Raw genomic sequence first — 27,530 nt, 5'->3', positions numbered from 1 at the left:
AGTCCTACCTGCAGTCAGGGTGATCTTGTTCCCTGCATCATCGCAGCCTGTTAGTGGGGTAAGGCTGCCCCACTTGCCTCAGGCTGCTCAGTTCAGCCACAGAGCTCCTGCGGCAGCCAGAAGGGAACTGCTCCCTAGGCTTTGGCCTAGCTGTTTATAAGGGCCTGGCCCTGCCCCCTCCTGGCCACATGACCGGCCTGGTTGCCCTAGCAACCCCCATCTGTGTTGCTCCAGGCCTCTCCTCTTCCTGGGGCATCTCCTTAGGAGCGGGGCGCGGGAGTGCCCCGCGACACCGCACTTGAGGGAGGAGACCTTAAATCACTGTTTGATTAATAGCTGAAGTTTTCCTCATACCATTCAAGGACAATACTATTTGGCAGTCAACTGCACTGGCACCAGCCAGTGTGGGCTCCACGCTGACGCACAAAATGAAAGAACTGTCCTGAAATAACTGAGGTTCTTAGAGACGCAGTAGTCAGAATGGATTTCATGACCTGCCATCCATCCTTTCTTTTAAGAGTCTACAACAATATGGGCTTTGAATTCTATGACCTGATAGAAGATCCTTTACACTCTGATATAGGATACAAGGAGGCACAGAATTACATGCATTGCCCTGCCTGACACTGCCGTATAAAAAATTTCTGTCTGAAGCACATGAGGTGCATAAGAATTAACACTAGGATTGGTACTGACTACAATACTTTAAACAATTGCAGTTGATGTAGAGTAACTGATCTTTTCCTGTAATGTCCTGTGTAAGATTCTGTTGGATGTTCCATCTGTAAAAAGAAATCCTAATTAAATAGTACATAAATAGAATAAATGCTGACCTTTAAAATGTTCATCAATAGAGGAAACAAATATATAATGGCCTCTACTCAGTTCTCATCTTCCTTTATTTCTCAGCAGCTTATGAAAACATTAGCCACTCCTCACTGTTTTTCTTACTCCATCCTTTCATGATTCTTCTCATGTCTCTTTGATCTTATATTCAGTGTCTTGTTTGGTGAATCCTTCTCTCTCTTTGCCTCCTGTTCTTTTTTTCATAATCCCTTCCTCTTTCCTCCTTAAATGGTTATAATCATTTTTGCTTTAATATGCATGGTTATGCTTATTATTTACAAATGCACCTTGCATTATCTTTTCAAGTATAAGTTTCTAAACCTTATTTTAAGACAGTACTTGACTTAACCCTGTCTTGTCTATCAGACTACTTTATACACGCTGGGTACTTGCATACATTAAAAAAAAAACCCAACAAAAAACGGCGCTTTACATGAAACATGGTGCATTCCCACCCCAACCCCCACTCCTGCCCAGAAGAGGCAGCACATTACTTCAACCTGGCTCATCTGATGTCTGTAAAGATCAGGCACTCTAGTGGGGCTTTTTTGGTGCTTTTATTTAATAGCTGTTTGAATCAGCTTTGGCTAAAAGGTCCAAAAAGCCCTACTGAAGTGCCCGATATTTATAGGTACTTCAGAGCTGAGCTGAAATAATGCACTGCTTCTTCCAGTGAAGCACAATTTTTTTAACATCTGCAAGCAGCCATTCTCTTCACTCTGTTATTGTTCTTACCTTTTACCGTCCAGTTTTTTCCTTTTATCACATTAGTGCTTTGTACCCTATAGTCACTCACGTGTTGAACAAGCTTCCTGGATATCTTGTAAAAGCAGTAGTGTGAAATTGGGGGGGAGGGTGTAGGGGATGTTTGTTTTAAGTCCCTGCCTTGCTTCTGAATGCTAATGAGCATTTATACACATGCTCCTGGGAGGCGGCGGTACTCCATCCTCACCACCCCCCCACCATCATTCTTGATGAGCAGTTTGCTACTTATATATTAATACAGTGGTATTTCACATTATTGAAGCATACTAACCTGGTTTCATGATATCTGTCCTTTTTTATGGATACAATAGAACCCATTTAATCAAATTCTTTTTTCACATAGTTTGGTTATCTGCATGTTTCACCCAGTTATTACATATCAGTTCTTTGCATATTTTGGCTTATTGTAAAAGCCAAAACTAGAAAAAATGATTTATCAAATATTACAAAAACTGAGCCACCCCGGGTTAACCATCTTTGATCACTTATATAGCATGTCTAGGAGGAGGAGGACTTCTTTGTCCCTCATTTAAATGGTTTGTTGAATCAGGACCTATCTGAAATGGAACATCTGTTACAGAGTCTCCTGATCAATCATCTCAGTTCTTGTCATCTTTGCTTTTGTCTGATTTCATTATTACACTGTTTAAATGGCTCTGTACCTTGGGGAAAACATTATAGTCTATAGACAGGAAGCAGACAAAGCTGTATGGTTTTGTGTGCATCCTTGACCATTTTTCCTGTATACAGTACAAGAGTGATAATACTCTTCTCATTCTTAGATATATTCTTTCCAAGGGTCATGATGATGTGATGATATCCGTTTCCTACATCTGAGCTCTCTGTTCTTTGACCTTTTTGAGGGGGGTTTGGTGGGAGAACTTATCCCAGGCAAATTACTAGATAGTTTCTATAGTACACATCCTTTGCAGTACTGCAGTCATGCAGCAGTCTCTCCCATACAGTGCTACAGTAATCTTCTATTATCACTGATTGTAGGTTAATTAGATGTTTTATGTAGCTTTTTGCCAGATTCTTAGCACTGAGAAAAATATATAAAATTTGATCCATGTGTTGAACCATTTCTTCAGCTAATGTGTCACCGAAGCTCACAAATATGCTAATTTTAATTTGCACATAATAGACTCACGTAGAATATGGCCCACTACTTCCAAAGTAACTGTTATCACAGTGATATCACAGTAATTAATAATTTGATTAATAATATGTCTGATATTTTTGCTGACTTGCAGATTTATTACCTTTATTATAAATACATGACAGGCAGTAACTGTAGCAACTTTCTCAGACTGTCCAACTAGCATATTTCATCTAAGTACCTTTTTCCCTCATTTGTTTCTTTGTCCATTTGCTGAGATTTCTAGCACAGATGCTAATAATAATGAGACTTTTTGTGATCTGAACAAACCCAAGCAATAAAAGGACTGAATCTACCAAACTTGGTTCTAGTAAAGTTACTCAGCAGTCATGGTGGCTGGTTTATATCTCTGCTTACCACTCTTATTTTGAATCTCTGAACTAAACAAATGATGTGTTACCAATACTCTGAGCTATCACATACTGTTTTCAATAATAATGTTTACTTTTTAAAAAAAATAAACTGGAATGGCCAAAGAGTTTTCCATTTTTTAAATTATAAACTTAAGCTATTTGTTGAAAAGAAATCTATAATTGTTTTATTCATACATACCAAGCTGTCTAAAAATAATTTGAATAGTTGGCACATGGCTGTGCCTATTTTTGAACTGTATGAGCAGGTCAGCAGTCGCATATAACTTCTACTTCACATCACGTTAAGATTTTGGACTTGCTATCAAAATTAATAAGGAAATGTTCTGGCCACTTAAACTGATCATAAATCATTTTTATAGCATTTTTCTGTTTTCCCAAATGGTTTAATGAATGTAGAACAGAAAGTATGATAAAATATTTGGTTCCAGGTAGCAACTTTGTGGTGCATAAAAAGGCATTTCAGATGGAGTATTTCAGGATTTTAGTATGTATGGAAACATTTCAAAAAAGGCTCTTCCTCCCTGTGGGAAAGACAGATCTATTATGGGGATTTAATGGATGGACTAGTTTCCACTACTTAAGGCCCACGAAAGTCCCGGAAGTCATATCGCTCATCGAAATAAGTGATGAATACATACATCATCTTGCCTCCAAAATCAATGGTCTTCATATAAACAAATCCTATTTTAAGAAAATGAATTAATATCAAATTCATAATACCAAATATCAAATTTAGCATGTTGATTACACTATATCAAATAAGCCAAAAAATTCGTATGATCTCTTTTTAATTATTTGGAAATACAGCCATCTTATTTAGTTGCCAGGCCTCAGAATAAGAGGGGATTAGTCCCAACAGCGATTGATTTGTAGCAATATTCCATTCAAATATATGGTGCAAGTTGGGTTAGATTGTTTAAAGATTGCATTTTAAAGGAGATTATAGCTAGAATGTAAAAATCATGTAGATCAAGGCTGTCCAATTGGTGGCCAATGAGCTGCATTGGGCCCACAAGGTGTAATGTTCAGCCTACAGGCTCCTGCCCAGATACCACTCTCTCCCCACTGCCCTGGTTGCTGTGGTGGGTGATAACTGGGTTCTCTGGGGCAGAACAGTCCGGTAGGAGGTCCAATGAGCTTGCTGTTTGAACAGCAACACCAGCAGGAGGGCACTCCTTGTACAGCAGCGGCAGGGGGAGGGAAGAAACTTCCACATGGTGGTGGCAGTGGAGGGAGGAGGCTGCTCATATGGGCACAGGGACTGCTCACACAGTAGTAGAACTTGGGGGCTGCATGCAGCTGTGGGAAAGGAGCCGCTTGTGACTGGGGGGCTTGGGGAACCTGTGCATCTCCCACACTGTGTGCAGCCTGGGATCCATCTCCTGTGCAGTCTGTGGTCCCTGGCTGTTCTGAAGTTGGACAGTCCTGATGTAGACTGTTACGAGTTAGCCCATCTCTTCCCCTCATTCTGGGATTATATGAATCACTCCAACACACACAAAAAAAAAAAGAAATAACTTGTTTTATTTATTGAAAAATGTGTGTGAAAATATGATATATTTTTTTTAGGATTAAACAGACAACTTCTAACTCACTAAATATTTGCATGTGTGAAGTCTTAAACAGCAAAGTGGTTTAATGTAATAAGGCTTTGGATATTGAGGTGCTGAGTTTCATTCTCATATGTGTATTTACACTTCCTGCTATCTCATGAAGTTCAAAAAATGCAAAAAAAACGAAGTTAGAGATATCCTTCTCCTAATAAAAATGGAAAAGAAAACAAAAGGAAAAGATTTGGTACTTGTACAGAGGATGGTTTTCAGGATTTCTAAGCATTTGGAGGAAGTGGTGGTGATTAGGACTAATCATCATTGATTCCTGATGCTGATAGTCAGCATTTCAGCAGGGCTTTTTGGTGCTTTTATCTAAAGCTGAGTCAGCTGTTCCTAGTGGTAGCAGATGACAGAACAAGGAGCAATGGTCTCAAGTTGCAGCTAGAGAGGTTTAGGTTAGAATTTAGCAAAAACTTTCTCACAAGGAGGGTACAGGTTACCCAGAGAAGTTGTGGACTCTTTGTCCTTGGAGGTTTTTAAGAACTGGCGAGACAAAGCTCTGTCTGGGATGATCTAGTTTAGGTTGGTCCCTTCCAACCCTAATTTTTTATGATTCTATGGCTCTTGTAGATTCCTTCAATTTCAGGAGTTACTATGTGCTTGAAAAAGGTTGTGGTGGTCTTGTGAAAAGACTTGCAGGCTAACAATACAAAATATAAGATATGTATCTTAGTGAGCTTCTACCCCTCAGTGGCCAGCTGGGAGGGAGAAGAATTTGTGGTGTCATTTTGGCTAGAGGTCAAGATAGTAGATGCAGCATCAGCTCTGGCAGCAGACTCTGGAGGCAAGCAAACCTTAATGGCAAGCTGGAAGGTTAGTAAGCATCTTGCTTTCCTTTGAATATGGGAAGACCTGGCTGATCCGTTTCCTCCCTCCCCGCGATAATCCTCCCCTAAATTCCCTCAGCAAATCAAAATAAGACACTCCTCCTAAAGTCACTTGCAACATCCAATGGGATCTGATTAGTTCATGTTAAGACAAACAGAAAATCGAGCAATTCTAATAATTTTGGGCTTGAAGAATGCCTGAATCCAAAAATACATCCAGTCATTCCGGCAGCAGTTTCACAGGTATTTTGAGATGTTTGGTAAGAGGAAATAGAGTTGCCCTTCTAAAAAGTTTCATTTTTTACATGTAAGACTATTTGCGTCACAACCGCTAATGTTTATTCTTTTGCAGAGGGTAAGTTTTATGTGGTATTCACCTTCTTGAAAGAAAAAAAAATAGAGTTCATAATTGTCAGTTAGAGAAGCTATCCAAAAAATTGTTTTAGAGGAGGCTATTAAGAGAAGAATAATTGAGTAATTATTATTTTAGTAGCACCAGTGAAAGTTGCATTTTTGCATTACAACATATAATTGACACTATAACATTGTGATGTATATATTAAGCCATCATCTGAAACAGAACATACAGTTAGTAAAATACAAGCTTTTAATTACCAGTGTCAGTTAAAGTGATTTATAGTGGAGTGATTGCTACTTTTTCCCCCGCATGAGCACTCTATGTAGACTAGGTGTTTTTACTTTTATTTTTGTTAATACAGAATGACATATAATGGGAAGAATTAGCATGAAAATCAGTTGATCCTTTGCATTTTTATATCATGACCAGGTGCCTGCATTTTCTGTTTGCTGCGGAAAAACACAGATTTTCTCATTTGAAGGAGAAAAATGCGGATTTTCCTCTTAAAAGGAGAAAACAATGGGAAACCACAGGTTTCGTCTTGCAGGCTGGCTACTTAGAGCTGGGAGGACCAGGGGAAAGGCGATTGGAGGCAGGGGGTGCCACGTGTGAGCCACAGGCCTCCCCCCTCGTCCCTGTAGCCCACACTGGGGTCTGACTCACTCTGCTACTGCCTGCATGTGTCAGGGCCTCTGCAGTCGCTACACTGCAGCCCGGGCAGGATAAGGATACCTGGGGACCCACCTTGGCAGAGCTGGCGGGGAAGGGACTGTGGATCAGGAATGAGGGGCACCGGCAGGGCTGGGGGGACTGTGACTTGGGACTGAAGGGCATCGGGGTGGGTAGGGGACTGTGGGTTGACAGTGCTGGGCCAGTGGGCTGGAGGAAGGAAGTGAGGGGCACCAGCAGGAACATGGAGCTGCGGGTTTGGAATGAGGGGTACTAGCATGGCCTGGGGGGCAGGGAACTGTGGGTCAGGATTGAGGGGCACTGTCATGGCCCAGGAGCTGTGTTGGGAGTGAAGGACACCAGCAGGCCCAGAGGGCTGTGTGTTGGGAGTGAAGGGCACCAGCAGGCAACCAAGCATGGAGACCAAGTTACCTGATTGTCTTGCTGAATTTGATTAGCTGCCTCTGCTGTAACCTGAACAAAGTCCTGTGGTGATAGTATGTCTTGGGAACGTTGGAACAATTGGCCTTGAGTGCCTCCATTCTTTTCTATTTAAACAAATAGTTTAGTATTGGGCAATTGCCAGCGTGTTAACAAAAGTGGTTTTATTTTACAGGAAGGCAGAGTTCATTCATGATAAATTTTGAATGCATATGCTTAGGGGTTTAGTACAACCATTGGGATTACAGCAGCCATTAGGGTCAGCTACGTGCATCTCTTTAATTAGATTGTGTGATTTTGCTCCTAGCATCTTGTCAATATCTGGTTTGGTTTCTTGAATATTCCTTGATAATACATAGATAAATTGGATTATATGGAAACCGCTAGGGTAAATAAGAGATGATGTTTGATCTTTCAGCTAAAGATGTTTTGCTATCTTTGGTTACTCGGGTTTACAAACTGCATTTTGTAGGGTCCTTGACTGCTGACCCATGTCTTTGTCACTGATGCATTGGAATCCTACGCGGCATACCTGTTGGTCCTTCAAAAATTTCAGTTAGTGAAAAAGTAATGTTTAGCCTACTTTGTGGTTCAATTAAAGTGCTTGAACTAGTTCAGTTAAAGCTAGCTCAGATACCTCTACACTTACACCACTATCTGCAGTACAGGCTTTCCTTGAGAAGGCTGAGAAATGTTGTCTGCGTGAATTAATATTGGATTGTTGACATAATGATTATTATCTTGGTTTTAACAAGAATCATTCCTGATTTGACTGTTAAACATGATAACGTTAGTATGAGGAGGTAAATAAATAATATTTGTTGGAGGTTATGTGTTTGAAGGTTGATTGTTGAATAAAGTAGTCTTTCCTAGTCAAACCTGTCATTTCCTCATTAGCAGTGCAATTCAGCTAAGTGCCTCTGTAGTTATGGTCTGTCAGATCTAAAAATAAAAATGAAAGACCTTTCTGTCTTTTTCTCCTTTGTTTTTGTTTCCCGTCACCTTAAGATTTTGCATTGTACAAATTGTACAACTTCTGTACTAAGCAGTGCAAGCCTCCAGTGCCCTTTAGAAAAGCTTTTCACTCAGTGTTGACCCATTTCCTGGATTAGTCTGGCTGAATTATGGATTATTTCTTCACTTAAGCTTTTCTTTGTTGCTCAATATTTCTAAGAGCCAGAAGCCTGTTGTGGCATAATAGTTGTAGTGTATTGAGCTAGATACATTTCCAGGTCGTTTTTGAGAACTTTAACCTTTAAGACATTTACATAAGTTTTTACAAAAGAGTGAACCATGAAATACAATTAATTATTTGACCATTACATTTTGCATGTGTGGGGGTATAATGTTTAAATCAGGATTCTAGAACAACAGGAAACAGGCAGAATAATACATTTGTTGGAATAGGATGTCAGATAATTTAGTACGAATTACAGATCCTTTAAATACTTGAAAACAGTGAAGGTCAGGAAGCCGCTGTTCCAAATTTTCCAGCATATGCATAATATTCAACAGGATGTATGTCTGCCTGTCAACTGTAGAGGAGTAATTCATAAAAATCAACGTGTTTGTTCTTTTTCATGCTGTGTTTGTGCCCTGAATATTTAGCATTGGATGTACCTTGAAGTAAACATTTCAGAGTTGCAAACAAATACGGTTTTGCCTTATAGCAGGAAGAAACTGGATTCTCATGTCCTCAGAGACTTGACATTCTGTTGCATCTATTTGCAGTGGATACACTTCAGGGTTCGAAATGACATTTTGCTGGTCTTCCTATGTAATAAAGTAATTTAAGAAAGAATTAAAAATAAGTCAGCAGTTTTACAGTTATTTGTTAGTACGGTGATAGATATGGATTGCTTTCACATATGTAATGCTGAACATATCCTAGACCTAAAAAGAGTGTCTAAAATGTGTGTGTGTGTGTGTAATATTTCAAAATGAAGTTACTGATTGCTGCTGGTTATTTATCACTTTTGAAAATCAGATGCCTTATAACAAACATGGACTTAGAGATCTAGCTTGTCTTTGTTTTTAAAATATAGGTTGTGTTGGTTGGGGGGTGGTCCACAAGATCCATGCACTATTAGCACTTTTAGATGTGCAAACAGCTACATGATTCATAAAATAAACCTAGAAATTTCAAATAGAAATTTATAGTGTCAAAAATATTGTGACTGGTTGTTGTGCTCTTTCTGAGTGCTTTGTCATAGAAGAATTGCTATATCCTATAGTCAGTAAACAAGTGACAGCTAAGACCTGGCATTTTCTGAGATGTGTGCCTTGAGTTAATGAAGTGGAGAAGCACTGATACAGAGTTTTAAAGAGCTACAGTTGGAGGTCTCATAGCAAAGCCACACAAGGCCCATCATCAGATTCATGAGTGAAGAGTCCAAAAAAGTTCAATGATGCTAAATTTTCCAAGAATTTGCGTCAAAATAAGGACCAAATTCTTGCTGGGGCATGGGATGAGTTTCAGGGCCTTGCCACTAATCCAAACATGGTATGTCCAATAGATGGTCTAGCTTAAATACTATATAAAGAACTTCTCCTTAGAAAGGTTCCTAAGTTGATTCTAGAGTGCAAAGGCCGAAGAGCTGACTTTCAGCAGCTTTTGACAGATACCTCTGTCTGTGTTCATGAACACACAGTTTGTCATGAATGCACAGTGTGTGGCTTCAGACTTGCATGTTTTAAATTTAAGGATATGTTTAGTTGGATGTGCTCTTTTTAAGGGTTTACTTCAATTGAAGCCATTTTATTTTCAAATTTACGAGGTCATGCAAAATTTTTGAGAGATCAATTTGTGAATGAAACTTCACATGCCATTCATCTGTTCCTGCAATAGCTTGGTCAAAAACAGGGTTTTATCTCTCTTCGCTTTCCAAAAAGTGATGGTGATGCTGAGGAAGATGGAGTTGTGATTTTCATTTAATGAGAAGTAAAAAAACCCTTGAATTTTTTTTTATTTTTTTTTAAACAAACTTTGGGTAGAAAACAAAACCAAAAAGTCTGGGTCAAAGTTGAATACCAGAAGTAAGGTGTAATAGTACATAGTACAACACGCACACACTACAGTTTTATGGTTTCTGTGTATATATGCTTTGTCCCTGACATCCTGAATGAAGAATACAGGTTGTTATTCTAGATCCTGCAAGGAACTGCCTGCTTCTGCCACTGCTTCTCTGATTCTGGGATGAATTTATCCACTTGTCACTACAAGTGCCTCTGAGGCTGTAGACAACCCTTAACTCCAATAGCAATAGTTCACAGCACTTGTAACTATGACAGGTTCTTCTGCTGCTTACTTCTGGCTGCTGATTTAGGCATGAGAGATGACTCAGGCTGGAGAGATGAGGTTTTGTCTGTTCCTCTGTGTGTCCAGGGAATCATTAAGTTACTGGAGCCCCATGACTCTACTTAGGTGGTACTTTCTGCTTACACCTCTCCCAACTGCCCAGGGGCATAAACATTGAAAGGAGCTACTACCCTTCTTTCCTACCAGTGTAGACACAGCACTTTATCCCTATCAAGAGGTATTAGCAGGGTTTATGGGGTCATTGGGGTTTTTCACACAGATCACTCAGATTTCATTATATGTCTCTTAGACTTTTTTTATATTATTGGCTCTTATAATATTATCCTTTTTTTTTTTTTTGCCATAGTATACTATGCCTTTCAAAAAGGCATACCACATACACCCTTTCCTAGAAAATCATCCTTTCAAAATTGGGGTATGTAGTTTAAGGAGGGAAGCTGATTTTCTTCTCCAGAATTGCACTGCATGGAGACGTAGAAGCATAAAGACACTGTGCTACAAGATGGCTGCCAGCTTCTCTCCCCTTGACAGCAAGCCTGAGAGGGTGCAGTTCAGGGTTAAACTTTCACAACTGCTCTCAAATTGGCACCCATTTTTGTCAAATTTTACCCTGAAGTAAGGATACAAGGGATATATAGTAATCAGGTGCCACTCCCCATGGCACTACATACTCCCATATCACTATTATGGGATAAACTTGATACAAATGGGTGCCAATTTGAGAGCAGCTATAAAAGGGTTAACCTCCTCCTGCTTGCTCCCATGGAGGCTCAAGGCCATGATGGGAAAAATCTTCTTTTCTACATTCTGTCTTCCAAAAGCAAGGTGTGTAACTTATCTGGGGACATGTGATATGTGATAAAATATGGTAATTTTTATCTTCCTACAATTACATTTAGTGGTGAAGGCAGAACTGATGAAGTCCAGACTCCATTTAGCTGGATTCAGATGCCAGGGCACTTACTGTTATACCATTTGTTTCAGAGTTTAACATAAATGAAAAACTTATGGGACCCTTTTGCTTGTTTCCAAGATCAAATTCCATCAGGTAGAAAAATGCTTACTCACCTCAACTTCAGCATTGAGTTATGACCCATGTCACTTCCAGCACACTGTATATGAACTGAGATTCTTACCAGCAATAGAATCCAGGAAAATATTCCAGAAGTGAAAGTTACAGGCATCCCAAATCCAAAGCTCCCTACAGCCAGTCCAGGATCATTACCGAAAAAACCATTTCTAGACAGAAGCATTTCAGGTAGATTTATATTTTGGACATTGTAAACTGTTAGAGGTATGGGTGAATGCTAATATGTCTGACAGGCTTTGAATCTCAGCTGCAAAATACTGTGCAGTTTGATAATCCCTAGCAGACTATGACATTGTCTTGTACAATTATTCTGTTCTCACTCTTTTTTTTTTCCCCCTCTGTTTCAGTTGCAGTGTTTTTCTTGGTTACAGCTTCTAGACAGTTATTTGAGCTAAAAGCTCAAGTTGCTCCTGTGCCCCTCATAGTTTTGAATTCAGGTTTCAAATGGCATGGGATATTACAACTAAGTATTTTCACAGACAATGTAGGTGCTTATTTGTGCTCTTATTTTTGTGTGAGCTCTTATTTAAATGCATGATAGATGGACAGATATATGCCCGACTAAGATTTAAAGCACAGATTAATGCAATTTGAGTACATATTCAAATTGTTTGGATGTGCGTGTATAAATGTCTGTATACTGTACTTATGCCTATGTATAGTGAAAACTAGGGCTGTGCAAAATGCTTGTGTTTTGTTTTGAATTCAGTGTTTCAGAGGGATAGTGTTTTGCAGTTCATAGGGCTGTCCAAACCAGCTGTGTTTTGTTTTGTTTCCTATTTGGCATTTCAGAGGAGCAGTGATTCGTTTTGGTGTTTTGAATCACTGTCCCATTTTGTTTCGGCCAAAACTCTTTTGGAGCTGTTTCGGAATTCCAACTGTTTCAGCTGTAGGCTGTAATGGAGCCCTGCCTTTTGTTTTGGATTTGGTGTTTCGACCGTCAAAATGTCCAAATCAAAAAAGAAATGAAACAGCTGCCAAAATTTTACACAGCCCTAGCGAATATCACTTAAACTGGGACTTTTAATTTCTTTTTTTAAGGCTCCTAAAATGTTAGTTGTTCATATCAGATTTGAATGTTGTGAAGGAGAAGAGTGAAACAAGTTAACGTTAAGAACAATTCATCAAGACCAGAAATAGTTTGCTAGATAAATACAAGTGTTTCCATGGTCATTAAACTTGCCTAAGAGTTGCTCCAGTACAAATAATTACAAAAAAATGTTTCGCAGGTTATGAAGCTAGCTGAAAAGTAATTACCTCGTAATCACTGTTGAACAAGGAGCTCCTTGCAGCCACAGTAAAAACTACACTTAAATGGAAATCTTCCAAGATAATCCTGTTAATACATGATTACATTTTAAAGTATAGTCCATGGAAAAAAGCACCAATATTGAAAAGGACATGTTATATATAGTCATGACAATAGCAACCCTTCATTAGTTATAAATTATAGTAAGGTTCTTTTATAACTGTAAATCTTATTGTCTTCCTTATCAATGTTTTTGTCAGTCCTACTTTAATTATCTTTCTACATCTTAACAATATAAGCTCATCGTATACCTTTTCGAATTCTATAGTGCTTTGATATGTGATTGTAAACCTGTACTCAAGAATGATTTCAAAGGAAAAATGGTCCTGATTAAGAATTTACTGAATAGCAATTGTGTCAGAATTCTGATATTTCTTTTACACTTACCTTTGCAATAAAGTACTTCATTGCATAATATGACATAGGAAAAAAGACTCTTTTCTATCATTTTAATTCAAAAGAAACTTTTGCTTAAAACAAAAGTCTGTCTATCTCTGTGTATTTCAGAGTCAATACTGTTGGGCAAAACTTTGTCCTCTAGTGGTCTTATTTTAGAGAGAAAGGAAGAGAAACGTGAAAAAGGAAGATTTGTGAAAAAGCTAAACATGTTCTTATGATGAGTTTTGAGAAAACAGTGGACCAACATTTCTAAAATGCGATTATGGGATCTTCCTGTTATCCTTGTGGGTTTTTCAAGAGTTGTAGTCATTCTGCATTCTGCAACATCAGTAATTTTCTCATGACCTAACTAGCAGAGGTATGCAAACTCATATAGCTGCATAGTTTCATAGTAGCTAGGGTCAGGAAGGACCTGAACAGATCATCTAGCCTGACCCCCTGCCACAGGCAGGAATGAATGCTGGGTTCACAAGACCCCAGACAGGTGATCATCCAACCTCCTCTTGAGTTTGCCCACGGTAGGGGTGACGACCACTTCCCTGGGAAGCTGGTTCCAGATTTTGGCCACCCTAACTGTAAAAAATTGCCTTCTGATCTCTAACCTAAACCTATTCTCCATCAGCTTATTACCATTGTTCCTCATCACCGCAGGTGGTGCTGGAGAGAAAAGGGCTCTACCTATTTGCTGTTGATCTCCCCTGATGAGTTTGTAGGCAGCCACCAGTTCCCCCCTCAGCCTCCTCTTGCTGAGGCTGAACAGGTTCATATCCCTCAGTCTCTCCTCATAGGGTCTGTCCTGCTGCCCTCTCACCAAGCGGGTGGCCCTCCTCTGAACCCTCTCCAGGCTGGCCACATCCCTTTTGAAGTGTGGTGCCCAGTACTGGACGCAGTGCTCCAACTGCGGCCTGACCAAAGTCGCATAGAGGGGGAGTATCACCTCTCTGGACCGGCTTGAGATGCACCTTTGGATGCATGACAAGGTATGGCTGGCCTTGCTGGCTGCGGTCTGGCATTGGCAGCTCATGTTCATCTTGGAGTCAATAATGACTTCAAGATCCCTTTCCACCTCTGTCAAGAGGGGAACTCCCTAGCTTGTATGTATGCTGTGGATTCCTTCTCCCAGGGTGCAGCACCCTGCATTTGTCTATGTTGAACCCCATCCTATTCTTATCTGCCCACTTTTGCAGTCTGTCTAAATCTAGTTGCAGCCTCTCTCTTCAACTATATAAGATAGTTTGGAAGTCAGCTGAAAAGCTGTTTCAGATTCTAGAAAGAATATGATGATGCAATCTAAAATGCTTTTTCCACCTTTTTAATAATGTTATTGGAGAAGCTGATTTTTATCCATTTGGCTGGATAAACTTAACCAGCTTAATAAAGGATTAGTAAAAGATGAAAATCATGTAAGCAAGGAGAATTTACCTAGATACTTTTTATGGGACAGAAACTAAGGTTGTGTTTTTGTTTAGCATCTGTTTCTGTAATTGTTAAAGGAATGGATGGAGTTATGGATATAAAACCATTTTCAGTTTTGTATTTAACTTTAAGGGCCCCTCTAGCCGTCCAGGCGAAGGCGTGATGCATGATCCACACAATTATGCCTCCTGCCATGTGCCACACATGCATGGCAGGAGGTGTGATTGTGAGACTGAGGAATAGCTCCAATCATACCTTATTGCCAGTGCAGTGGGGAGCCCGGGATCGAGATCAGCAAGTAGAAAGCAAGTAGAAAGCTCCCATGACTGCAAGCCCTACAGCTGACAAGGCTCACAGCCATGGCAGGATCTTACGTAGCAGGCCCCTCAGCTGTGAGGGCATATGGTGCATGCTGTCAGCTGATGAGGCTCCCAGCGTCAGGGGATCACATGGCTACACTTTCAATTAATGGTATGGTAAGGATGAGCCAGAAAGTTACTGTATGTTTTTTGTGGAATAACTTGGTGGCTTCTTCCTTCTTTTATTACATCATTAATTAGTTGAATGTGTGGCTAGGTCACAACTTAAGAAGTCATTAACTTCTTAAGTTAATCACTCTGCAAGTGTAACATGTAGGTGGGACCTGAGTGTATCAGTAAAGATACACATATTATAAGCATCATTTCTAATAATCTTTTTATAATCTACTTTTGGTTTATGCCTTATAAGCAGGGATCCTGGTTTTCCCTGCTAAAAAATCGCAAATTGTCTGATTAAAACCCCCCAAGTCCATAATTAAAATGAAAGGCCATTCACTCCCGCCCCCACCTCCCACCTCCCCACAACCCCCTGGCCCTGCTTGTGCCCCTCACTCCCCACCCCAGCCCTGCTCGTGCCTCCCAATCCCCCCCCCAGCCTCCCAGCCCTACTGGTGCCCTTCACTCCCTGCCCCACAGCCCCTTGGCCCTGCTCATGCCCCTCACTCCCGCCCCATAGCCCGTCCAGCCCTGCTCGTGCCTCTCACCCCCCCGCCCCAGGCCTCTACATCCCCAGGCCTGCTGGAAGGGGGGCCTCCAGCTGCCAGGGCTACAGGGCCAGGGACCTGGGTTCACAGCCCCCTGTCCCTGACATAAGGCAGCTGCTGCAGCAGAGCAAAGCCTAGCTCCCTCCCTGCTGCCTGCTTGGGCAGTGGATGGAGCCGGCTCCCTGATGAGGCGCACACCCCTCCAGGGTCAGGGGGACCCATGCCCCCAGATCAGTGCATGGGGCATAGGTGGGTGCATGCTGTGGGCTCGGGCTCCCTACCCTGCTGCTCAGCCTCCTCTCGCTGCATTGTTCCTTCTGCTGCAGCAGCTGAGGTTACTGGGGCAGGGCAGCAGGGCAGCAGGATAGGAGGGAGCCCAGCGAGCCCATTGCCTGTGCAGCAGTGCCTGGGCTTGTGCTGTACGCATGGTGGGAGAGGTGGGGAAAGCTTGCGCTTGTCCCCGTGGTAGGTGAGGGTGGCTAATACTGGCCATGAGGTCATGACCTGCACTGGCCATACATGGGCATCCCAGGGGGCTTTTGCAACACTTACATTTTATGGCAGAAGCCATATGCAGACCCCAACTGCTCAGATATTAAACAGCCCAGACCTAGGTAGTCTGTTGTCCATTCTCTTACCTCACAAAACTTATTTTTAATTTGCTTTACAATCTGGTCCTTAGTCTTAATTAAACAGTGCTTCGCTTGTCAAACTCATTTGAACCCTGGGCTCTTGTGAGCTGGACGTGAACCACAGGGAATCTGGCACTGCTCTGTCAGTGCCAGCAGCCAACACATTAACACTGCTGCTGCTACTGAACCCCCCCAGAGCCACAGCTGCTGAAGCTGCAGTGTCAGCATGGCCAGCAGCCAGGGGGTGATCGCTGCCCATTTCACTCACCAACAGCAACTGCAAACACTAAAATCTGTGGCGGTTTTCACCCCCTGGCTGCTGGCCACCCTGGCACTGTGACTCTGGAAGCTATAGTGCTGGGGTTGAGTGGCGGTGCGTTAATTCTTTGGTTCTTGGCTGCTGTGATTTAAATCCCCACAGGCCAGATGACCCACCCTCTGCCCAAAGGTCTTACGTTTGACACCTGTGGTTTAAATAGTCAGCTGTCCTTTAAATATTTCCACGCATATGCAAAGTCAATACTGGACTTCATTTAACCTAATGATTCCAAGAATATACCTTTATGGATAAAGTATGAATGTGTTAGCAGGCAAACATCGTAAGTCAAGGTCACTAGTCTGATTTATTCACAGATATTGCAGAAGGGTTTAGAAGTTAAGCCTGGATCAGCCACCAATATTGGACTTTCAGAATAAAGACTTGTGCGTAATACCACGTGCAGCATTACACAAGTGTTGTTGGGTTTTGTATTCCAAAAAGGAAGTCCTTGGAAATGGGATGGAAAAAGAAAGTATGCAATAGAAATTATAACTGCAGGAAAATATTCAACTGATGTACAAATTTCTAAAGCAGAAAACCAACAAAACTGACAATTTAAAGAAAAGGGAGAAAAATCACAGCGTTAAGGGACACATATATTACAACACTACAAGTGCCTCAGCACTTTGTACTGCTGGAAAAATAAGATAAAAATAAGAGTGCTATGGGGACATGAACACATTCAGACTGCCCTGGCGATAAGGGTCTGCTTCTTAAACAGAAACTTCTTTTTGTGTCAGATCTGCCATTTTTGTGCAGATACTATCTTTTTGTCACACTACAAGCATGCGTATAGTATTCCAAAAGTAACATGTTCATAGTTGTAATACAATTTTTTTTCTAAATTGACTTTTTAATTTTCATTCTTTATTCTGTGTTGCCAAGGTATTCAGAATTTCTAAATCCTTTTTTTAAGGAATCCAAAATGTACTGAGTTTGTTCTGTGCGGTCCTGACAGAAAACAAGGTTCTTTTTCACTCGGCAAGTTTCCAAAGGCTCAGTGATGCCTGTAGAGCGTTGGAATCTCTAATGTTTCCTCTGAAATACAGGTGAGTTTTGTTAGACAGTTTTGACCCTTCAGAATTAATTTTCAAAACCCTTAATGTTGCAAACTGGTTTTAATCATGGGAGCAGTACCATGTAAGGGAATGGACTACTTTCATGAGTAAAAACAGTTGGGGCTTAGTTGGTGTAGTTCATTAATGAAGAAGCTGGTTGCATGAGCATTACATTTTAAGCTTTAAATAATTTAACAAAACTACAATAGAAATCCTATCAGCAACACTAATTCTAACTGTAAACTTCTTCAATAATGTAGTAATCCGTACCAGCCTATCTGATAGTTTTCTAATGTTTACAAGTATTCATACTACAATCAATAAATTCCTTATGAACTCAAGATTAGAACCCACATTTTTGGATTAAAAGATAGCAAAGCATGCTTTTAGTGTAGCCCAGATGGAAGTAATACAATTATAATTCAGTTGTTTGCAAATGATACTTCTCATTTTAAATTTGCAGTAGTCTTGTATTGTTTAAAAAATTTAAAGGCAGGCTTTTATTTTACTATCCAATAATTTAAAAAAATGAAAGTGGATTTTGAAACATTGTTCCTTACTGTTGTTGAAAACAGTGTCTAATCTTTTAGAGCTGTAGTGAACTAAATGATTATTTTTTATCCAGGTTTTAGTGAGGCTCTGATCACAAGTAACAATAGCTCAGCATTCTCAATTTAGTCCCAAATATATAGTGTCTGATTCACAATGTTTTATATGTGGGGATTTTATTTTTAACTGCCACTGTACAAAGGCAACAACTTGCTTTATATATTGTACTCAGTGCTCTCTCTGTCAAGTATTACTAGCCTTTTAAAACTCAAAATCTTCTCCATAAATGATCTAATCAATAAAAATAATTCTGTGCTCAATACAAGACACCAATAAGAGGCATATTAATTTGTATATTTTGATGCCTTTTTTTCTTACTTTACATATATTTTCCAAAATAGGAAGTGTTTTTATTTTGCAGTAACATTTTATAAAGGAATTACAAGTCCTTTGTGATTATCCCTAGCGGTTTTATGGACTTCCTGATATTTTAATGCCAGAATGTCCTCTTCATAGTTTCATAGCTTCTAGGGTCAGAAGGGACCTGAGTAGATCATCTAGTCCGAACCCCTGCCATGGCAGGAAAGAGTACTGGGGTCAAACAACCCCAGCAAGGTGTTCATCTAGCCTCCTCTTAAAGACCCCCAGGGTAGGACCCTGCACCGCTTCTCTTGGAAGTTGGTTCCAGATCCTAGCCGCCCTGACCGTGAAGTAGCGCCTCCTGATATCTAGCCTAAATCTACCCTCTGCCAGCTTGTGACCGTTATTCCTGGTCACTCCTGGTAGTGCTTGGGGGGAACAGGGACTCTCCCAATGCCTGCTGATCCCCCCTGACTAGTTTGTAACAGGCCACTAGATCTCCCCTCAGCCTTCTCTTTTGGAGGCTGAACAGATTCAGGTCCCATAGCTTCTCCTCGTAGGGCCTGTCCTGCTGCCCCCTGATCATGCGAGTGGCCCTCCTCTGGACCCTCTCCATGTTGTCCACATCCCCCTTGAAGTGCAGCGCCCAGAACTGGATGCAGTACTCCAGGTGTGGCCTGACCAGTGCCGCATAGAGGGGGAGGATCACCTCCTTGGACCTGCTTGAGATGCATCTGTGGATGCATGACAAGGCACGGTTGGCCTTCCTTACTGCATCCCTACTCTTAACATTGAGTGTAATATGTTCTCATCAAGGTAAAAAATACTCCACTGTTTTAACAAAATATTAAGTAGTTATAGTAAACTGAGTAGCTAAAAGAAAGCTGAAGAAAAACTTCCTCATGTGATGGGGTAGACAAAAACAACTAACTTTTTTATGAATTCATTCTCTTCACAGTTATCCCTATATTCCAATTCTCCCTGCACAGCTGCTGGAAGTTCTCAGTTCACCAACTCCTTTTATTATTGGTGTACATTCTGTCTTTCGTAATGACATCCATGAGCTTGTAAGTATACCTACCGAGGATATTGTCAGTGTTATAGTATTTGTGAAACTTGGAAGTAGGGATTCTTTTTGTGCTTCCAGCTTTATTAGTTTAAACTATTCTTTCCATAAAAAAGTATCAGCAGATAAAGTTAGATGATAATTGATATAAAAAGAAGGGGAGAGAAGGATAAAAGAAAGAAAAGGATTGACTTCATTGTCCATTTTTTTTTCACAAAGGCCCAGATAGCTAAGCTGTCAGTGGGAAATAAATCGGGAGAGAGAGAAATTTGAAACCATGATTGTAGGATGTGAAGTTCACAAAACAGGGATCTAATTCCAGTTCTTCACACTTCTTTTGTGACTTTGGACAAATCACCTAGGTTACGGTCAAATATACATTTGTAGTGGCTTCAAAAAGGATGGGAGGTTAGTGTTTAGGAGCACGTAGTAGCTTTTATGATGTAGTTGGTAGGTGTGCATGAGCCTGTAGTTGTGTCAGCGAGCTAAATTTGTCTTTGAATGAAGCAGGGTTGAAGATGCAGTCGTTTTGCTGCACTTGTATTACTGCGGATTTGCAGGTTTATGCACACCTAGGATAGCATTCTGTGTAGGTGTCTTTTCTGGACATCTATAGAACTACATTTGGGTATTGCAGGTTTGTATTCTGTTTCTGTGCATGTATGTTCCAAGTAGCAGTTGTCTTTGCTTCAGGAGCAAGTGTACATTTGTCCACACCATTAGATCAGCATTTGCTAAGCAGTCCTGGATTTGGGGTGCCTCAGTTTTTAAGCACTCCTCTGGAGAGACTAAACTTGATTTTCAGAGGGACTAAGTATCTGAAGATTATACAGACTTTATTAAAATTAAGTTTACTTGGCATTTCTGGAAATCAGATGTTAGCTATACCAAAGTGAGTACAAGTACTCCTCAATTAACGTTGTCCTGGTTAACATTGTTTTGTTATTATGTCATCAATCTATGAGAAAACATACTTGTTTAAAGTCATGCAGTGTTCAGTTATAACATTGTTTGGCCACCGCCTGTTAGTAGGTAACTACTGTAAACTAATTGGATTCGCTTAACATCATTTCACTTAAAATCGCATTTTTCAAGAATATAGCTACAACATTAAGCAAGGAGTAGCTGTACTTAAAAACTTAGACTTCTTTCTGTTTCACAAAGTGTTTCATGGTTAGATTCATTAATATTATTGAAGTGTTCAATTTTTTTAATTCAAAGTAATATTATTTCAGCTCATTAAGTTGATCTATATGGGACATGTGAAATATAATCTATTATTTTAACTGTTTGTGGTATATACTATATATGAGCCCTTTATTTGTTTCTTACAGTTAGATGTAATCATAGCAGATCTTGATGGAGGCACGATTAAAATTCCTGAATGTATTCATCTTTCTCAGCTCCCAGAACCACTGCTGCATCAAACTCAAACAGCTCTTTCTCTAGTAAGTCACATTTCCTAATATAATTTTCCAGTTTGTAAACAGAAGAAATATAACATTCAATCATGAGTACATTAAAAAAATACTAATGCAGCTTTAAAAATAATTGATCGCTAAATGCATTCTGGCTGAGTACCATAAATACATAGAATTCTAAAGAAAATATTCTACAAATGTCCTAGAAGCCCATTATTCTGCTCTTTGGCAAACATCTACCTTGATGTTCTTAAGATCAACTTTATTGAAGCTAGTGAATTTATTTCAATGCTGTTTGACCCATCCTATTCAGTTTATGAAGTCCTTCCTCCTAAAAGCTGCTCCTTGCTAAATTTAATGAGAGTTTTGCAGAATCAGGCCTGAAGTGGGCCTTGCTGCCATTTTCTATGCTCCTTCTAGAATCTAAAAACTCAACTTTATATGCTTAATACTGCATATATTACTCTACTAAGAAAATTATTCTTAAAAGAACTCTTATCTTAATTTGTAATTAATACCTCAGACCATTACATTCATTTATAGCTTATGACAACTAACTTATAGTTTCAAACTCCAAGGGAAGAAAATTACTTTTTCCTTCCTAATAATGTGATTCATATGACATCTCAACCTTACTGTTCTAACAATTGTTACTGGTATTCAGCTGCTTTTACTATTCTTTCCCTTGGTTTCTTTATAATTGGATGCAGAGTTCCAAGAAATCCACTTAGATTTTAAATTACTAGAATGCGTGGTTCAAGAATTGTTATGGAAGAACTGACCTGTTGCAGTACATATTATTTTATGCTTGATTATCATTGCACAGTGAGGAATCACCACAACAGTGGTTTAGTTTCCTGTCATTGAAAGTAAATTGTCTTTTTCCAGCATTCTCAAAAACTGAAAAGCACTTGTTTCAATATTAAACATAGCTGGTCTAACCAATGGGAACAATCCCAAACAGGGACTGATTTACCACCAAAGTTTTTATAGCAGCGGTGATGTACTTTGGTTTCCTGCTGTCATCCTCCTCTCTTTCCTTTTCCCTTTTATGGGTTTACCACAATGGAGGTCATCAATGGTCATTTCACATGTATATCTTCCTGTGGTTCAGGCAAAAGCTCTAACCTCAAGAAGTTAAAAAAAAGACAGTGGGATGCAACACTGATATTGAGAATGTGCATTCATATTTTATGCACTGTCCCAACATTAGAACGTGAAATATGGAGGCTCTAGGACTTAAAAAAATAAAATAGCTTAGTTATTACTTAAACAAAGTAATCATAGCAGGACAACATTTTCAAGTGCCCAGTCATAGTACATGCCTCAGTGTTGGAATCCCAATATAAAACACGTTAAAGGTGTTTTATTTTTAGTGGATACTCAGGAATTTATGTAGAATTAGATCTTTTAAGCTAAGATGGAAACCCAAAATAACTAGCCATGTTTGAAACCATTGGTTATAATTTCAATAGAGAGGGAGCATTTTTACTGGGCATAATATATCTGAGACAACTTAATTGTCTTTCCCCAGCTTTGTCATTGAACTTGGATGAGTATCTTAACTGCAGTGAATCCACTTACAAAAGTAAAACAGAGATACTACTTCTGTTCACCCAGGCTTTCTGAAGATTGTTAATGCTTACTAAATATATTGAGATGGTTGGGCAAAAGATGTTATAGAACTTCAAATTAATACTTAGAAGTATTTATTAACTAGTAACTTTACAAATCAGACTTGCAAATGTAATCCATTTTCCAGGTGTAAAGTTAAACATATAAACATTCAGTTCTGTTAATTCATATCAGTAAGTATTGCTTCTACATAATGCACAAGAAAATGCTATCTGCAAAGCAACAGCAACTTCAGGGTTAACCTTTAAAAAAACAATAAAAGTCTAACACATACCCCAAACATCCTACCCTCAAGATTTTCCATTCGTGTTTTAGAACTTTCTTTTAACATTCCATCTCACAGTTATTGCAAGTCAACTAGCTATAAATCTCTACAAAACTGAATTTGTTATGAAAAATGGATAGAAATGATAATGACATAAATTAATGTATTCATTTAACACCATTGTTTGAGACATTTCAGATAGATATGGGGGCTTTCCACACCTACTAAAGTCTATTGTATATAATATCTGTTCCATCTATTGCCCAAAGATACTTCATCCCTTATCTCTGCACAGCAGTTAGGACTTAATTTTGTGTTTTATTTTAAAGCATCTATAATGCAATGATTATGAATAAGAAGGAATCAGGGGTGGTGGGAGGGAACTTTTGCTTCCTGTACAAGACTACTTGAATATTTCATTCATTTAAAAATGTTCTAGGTTTTGCATCCTGATTTGGAAACAGCAGATTATGCATTCCCTCCACCACGAACAGCTTTATCACATTCAAAAATGCTGGTAAAAATTCCCCCTTTATGACTATTTTTTTTACTTAATAGAACAATATTAATTCTTTAAAATAAGCTTTCTTAAGAAACTATATTTCTGTGTTTTACTGTATTCTCCATTACAGTGTAGGCAGTGTCTAGGTTAAAATAGCATGACTTAATTTACAAGTGCAACATCTTTCCAATTTTTCCTGTTTCTTTGTAGTTCACCTGTAACGGTATGGACAGAAGTAAAAACGGAAATGTTACAAATGCCTTTGAAACATTTCAGAGGACAAAAGCTCCAACTCAAAGTGTATATGCCCTTTTGAAATGTTCCAAAAGCAACAGAGATTCTGCAAAATTGTACGTCTTTAAATGAGGTACCATTTTGGAGAGCTTTGCTTTTTTTTTTGTTGCATCTATACAAAGACAGTTTGCAGATACTGAGTGACAGCCTGCAGTCTGCACAGCCTCTGGATCTCACTCCTCAGTCCTGGCTGCTTCCTCATTGGGGCGTCCCCTCACTGGCAGTGCTTAGCTTTTCACTCTCAGTCCCTTCTGCCTCTTTCCTCCAGAGAGAGGGAGATTGCTGAGGTAGAGTGAATTGAGGCTAGAGGTGGCAGGGCTAGGGAGCTCACAGACACGTTCAGGGTCCTCAGCCCAGTCCCTTCTACCTGTCCACTGTGTGAGTGGGAAGGAGGAGAGAGGGGAGATTGGGGCTGGTGAGTCAAAATGTGGGTGGTGGGGAGCCCCTCTCCTACCTCTCTGGAAGACATCCTCTGCCTTCTTTAGTGCCCCTGGCTGAAAAGCTATGGTAACATGCATCTGTGTCTGTTTTGGGTGGAGCCACAGAGGCCATACATATGTGTCTGGCTGAAACGCTTCTTTTTAGATGCATTTCCAGGTGCATTGCACTTGGAAGCATTAAAAAAATTACTTCTGTCTGGGTTTATTTTTCATCCCTGAAGACTAAAAGTAAACCGCTGGTTTTGCTGAAATCAATGCTGGATTGATTCACATTGACATAATTAGAGCCAGTTTGTCATCATGGGTGGGTGGCATAGTTGTAAATTGGCATGGTTCATATCGCAATATTAATCCCTATAATTTTGTATAATTTCTTTTTAACATAAAAAACACTGATTCTTGTTGTTTGTCATCAATTTTTGGTACAAGTTACTGGAAGTTACTCAGAGGTGAGTGTTGTCTACGCCTAAAATAAGCTTGTATTTGCCAATAAGGCTAGCTTTTATTGAATCCTAAATTTAATTTATAAATGGGGAGAATGCCACCAAATATACTTACAGTGAAGTCCAGCACAGGCATCTAAAAATTGATAGAAGTTTATATTTAAGTACAAAAATCTACTTCCAAGACAATCCATTGCAAGCTTTAGCTGTTTGTTTCAGATTAACTTTGCTCTAGAAGTGTTTAGTGCCTTTATTTTTCAAGTGAAAGGTCGTATTTTAAAAATGCATTTGAATGAGACATAAAATTGGAGTCCTAAAACAACTCGCAGTTTGGATGCCAGAAGAACTGATTGGCTAAGAGTCTATTTAGGTGGCAAAGTGAAATATAGTAGTATAAAATGACGAAGTGATCGGAAGCAGATGTGATTCTTATACCAAATGACAAATTAAGTATATAGAAGTGTGTATCTGTATATAAAATAAAAATATAAGAAAGTCTCTGTTTGGTATATAAGCTACATTATATTGTTTGAACATTTTTGCTGTATTTGAAGAATTAATAAAAGTTTGTAACGTTGTGTGATAATAGGGCTGAGGAAGAAGAATTATAGATAAAATATTGTTTCCAAGATATTCCATTTTCATTGTCAGGATAAAGAAGTGCGAGCAATTTTCTTGAGATTCTTTGCACAACTCTTCCAAGGATACAGGTCATGCCTTCAGCTGATCAGAATTCATGCTGAACCAGTGATTCATTTCCATAAGGTAAAAGAGAAATAAGTTTGTTTTTATGTATACAAATGTCTCTCATGTACTTACTTTTTGAAGCCATTTCAAATATCAAATCTTGGAATTTAATTTTACATTGCCATACAGTTGCTATCTTATGTAAGGGTGATAATTTTGGTATTACAAATCAAGTAGTGGACATAATATAACAGTTTAGTAAAGAATACATATTAATTTAAAGCAAAAACCCACAAAATATAACTTGGGCAGTAATTAATGAATTTCAAGAAATTAAACCTACAGTTAAAAGAATAGAGTTACTGTATAATTAGAATCATAGGTGGATTCAGCATCTTGGCAAGGCGAGTAGTGCCACTTTTTCCAGAACTCTGTATATGCTGTGTGCTCTCAGCTTACCACAGCCCTTGCTTTCACATAGCTCTGGAGCGAAGAGGTTAAGTGGTGCCACAGCTTGCCCTCCCTTGCTCTCCCCAACCCCCACTGAATTCAGTGGCAGAGAAGAAAAGAAGACAAGCAGCTGTGGTGCTCATCTTCCCCTGCACCCCAGGCTTCAAAGTTGTGTGAAAGCAGAGGCTGCAGCAAAAGCTTGTGCTGACCTGCGGGTGAGCTCAGGGAGCTTGGGCAAGAGTTGTACTGATATGCTGGTGAGCTCAGAGACCTCAGTGAGCATGCACCATGTAGCCATCATGGGGTGCAATGAGAATTAGTTTGAGAGCCCTAGGAATGCCCCACTTTTTTCCTACTCAGACCTGTCCCCTGAGATTGTGGGGGGATGAGTCTAGATGAGTGGGGAAAGTGAGGATGTCATATTGCCCCTTGTCCCACAATGTGTTTTTCAGCCAGTGAAACAGATCAGCTGCTGTTTCAACACATCCCAGCACAGTTGATATTTCAGACAGTGATATCTATTTCTAGCCTAAGGAAGCCATTCTGCTCTATTTTCTGTCTGACTTGAGAGCTAACCAGCTCTCAATTACAATATGCTTGATTTAGTTTAAAAGATATGTAATTCACATCCAGTATTTTTACAAGTACTTTGCACTTGTAATAAGCGGAAAAAAATGTTTTGCCTATGAAGGATCCAAGAGTTGAAATAAGAGTATTTGTTTTGACAAGGTTTGATAACTGTAAAGTGGTAAATTCCTGTCTACTGTCACTGCAGGCAGCCTTCTTAGGCCAGCGAGGCTTGATTGAGAATGACTTTCTTACCAAAGTCCTCAGTGGAATGGCATTTGCTGGTTTTGTGTCAGAGAGAGGCCCTCCTTACAGATCCTGTGATCTCTTTGATGAGGTAAGCACTGTATTGTTTAAGGTATATATTATATTCAAAGACGTCAAAATTTTAGGTTGGATATTTCAGTATGTTAGAAATAAGTTATTTAAAAGCTTCTATATCATATTGTATCGTAAATAGGACTTTTGCAGATAGATCACTAGAAAATATATAGAATATATTGTCTTCTAAAGTCCTCATTCTATAACCCACATAAATGTATATAATTTTACACACATAAAGGCACTAGGAGAGCTCACAAAGAAGGTTAAACTTGTGCAAGTCATTGTAATACTGTTTTTATAGTTATATTTGGAACTTTATAATGGGTAACGCTCTAGTCCAGAATTATTTTGAATAATTTAAGAAAATTTCTGGAAAGAAATATTAATTAAATGTATCGATACATTAATATATATATATATAAAAATACGTGGAATACATGCCTGGCAAAGGAAACTGGGGCAGATATCTTCTATTATAAAAATGCAATGGGATCTTCAATTTATCGGCACCCAGAGTCCTGTCTTCTAAAATTTTGTCTAAAAAAGAATCAAATGCAGGCACAATGAATAACGTTTTTTATTACCTGGATGTTTGAATGTTTAGTAACAAAAATGAGAAAGCTCACTATTACTTTTATATGGGAATAATGTCATACAGAAATACTGACTAAAGTATTACAGATGTTAAATGACTGCTTTAAGAATATAGGTTTTTTGGTACCTGGTTGGCTAGGAATATGATTTTAAGGGTTCAGAGAGAAGCAAAAATTCCTGATAATTCACCTGGGAAATTCTGTACCATTTCCTAGAAGCAAGAGATCTTTCATTATCCAAAATTCGGTGTATTTTAGGGATAATATGATTGTTACATACTTTTGTATTAGCAAAGATATCTTTGTAAGCTGTTTT

General features: G+C 39.3%; 1 protein-coding gene across 6 annotated transcripts in view; it reads left to right on the top strand.

Annotated features, from left to right (window-relative positions):
- The window catches only part of SBF2 (SET binding factor 2), a 491,808-nt gene that overhangs the window by 263,320 nt on the left and 200,958 nt on the right, over positions 1-27,530 (top strand). For all 6 annotated transcript variants that reach the window (XM_090032682.1, XM_090032680.1, XM_090032679.1 and 3 more), the window contains 6 exons: positions 17,477-17,609; positions 19,486-19,594; positions 20,928-21,041; positions 23,354-23,431; positions 25,245-25,358; positions 26,506-26,634. In XM_090032682.1, the coding sequence (XP_089888808.1) occupies positions 17,477-17,609; positions 19,486-19,594; positions 20,928-21,041; positions 23,354-23,431; positions 25,245-25,358; positions 26,506-26,634 (677 nt within the window). The remainder of the gene's footprint in view (positions 1-17,476; positions 17,610-19,485; positions 19,595-20,927; positions 21,042-23,353; positions 23,432-25,244; positions 25,359-26,505; positions 26,635-27,530) is intronic.

The sequence above is a fragment of the Crocodylus siamensis genome, chromosome 2, assembly GCF_052110815.1.
Source record: "Crocodylus siamensis isolate JL-2025a chromosome 2, ASM5211081v1, whole genome shotgun sequence".
Classification (NCBI taxonomy): Eukaryota; Metazoa; Chordata; order Crocodylia; family Crocodylidae; genus Crocodylus; species Crocodylus siamensis.
This window is presented reverse-complemented; position numbering and strand designations above follow the sequence as displayed.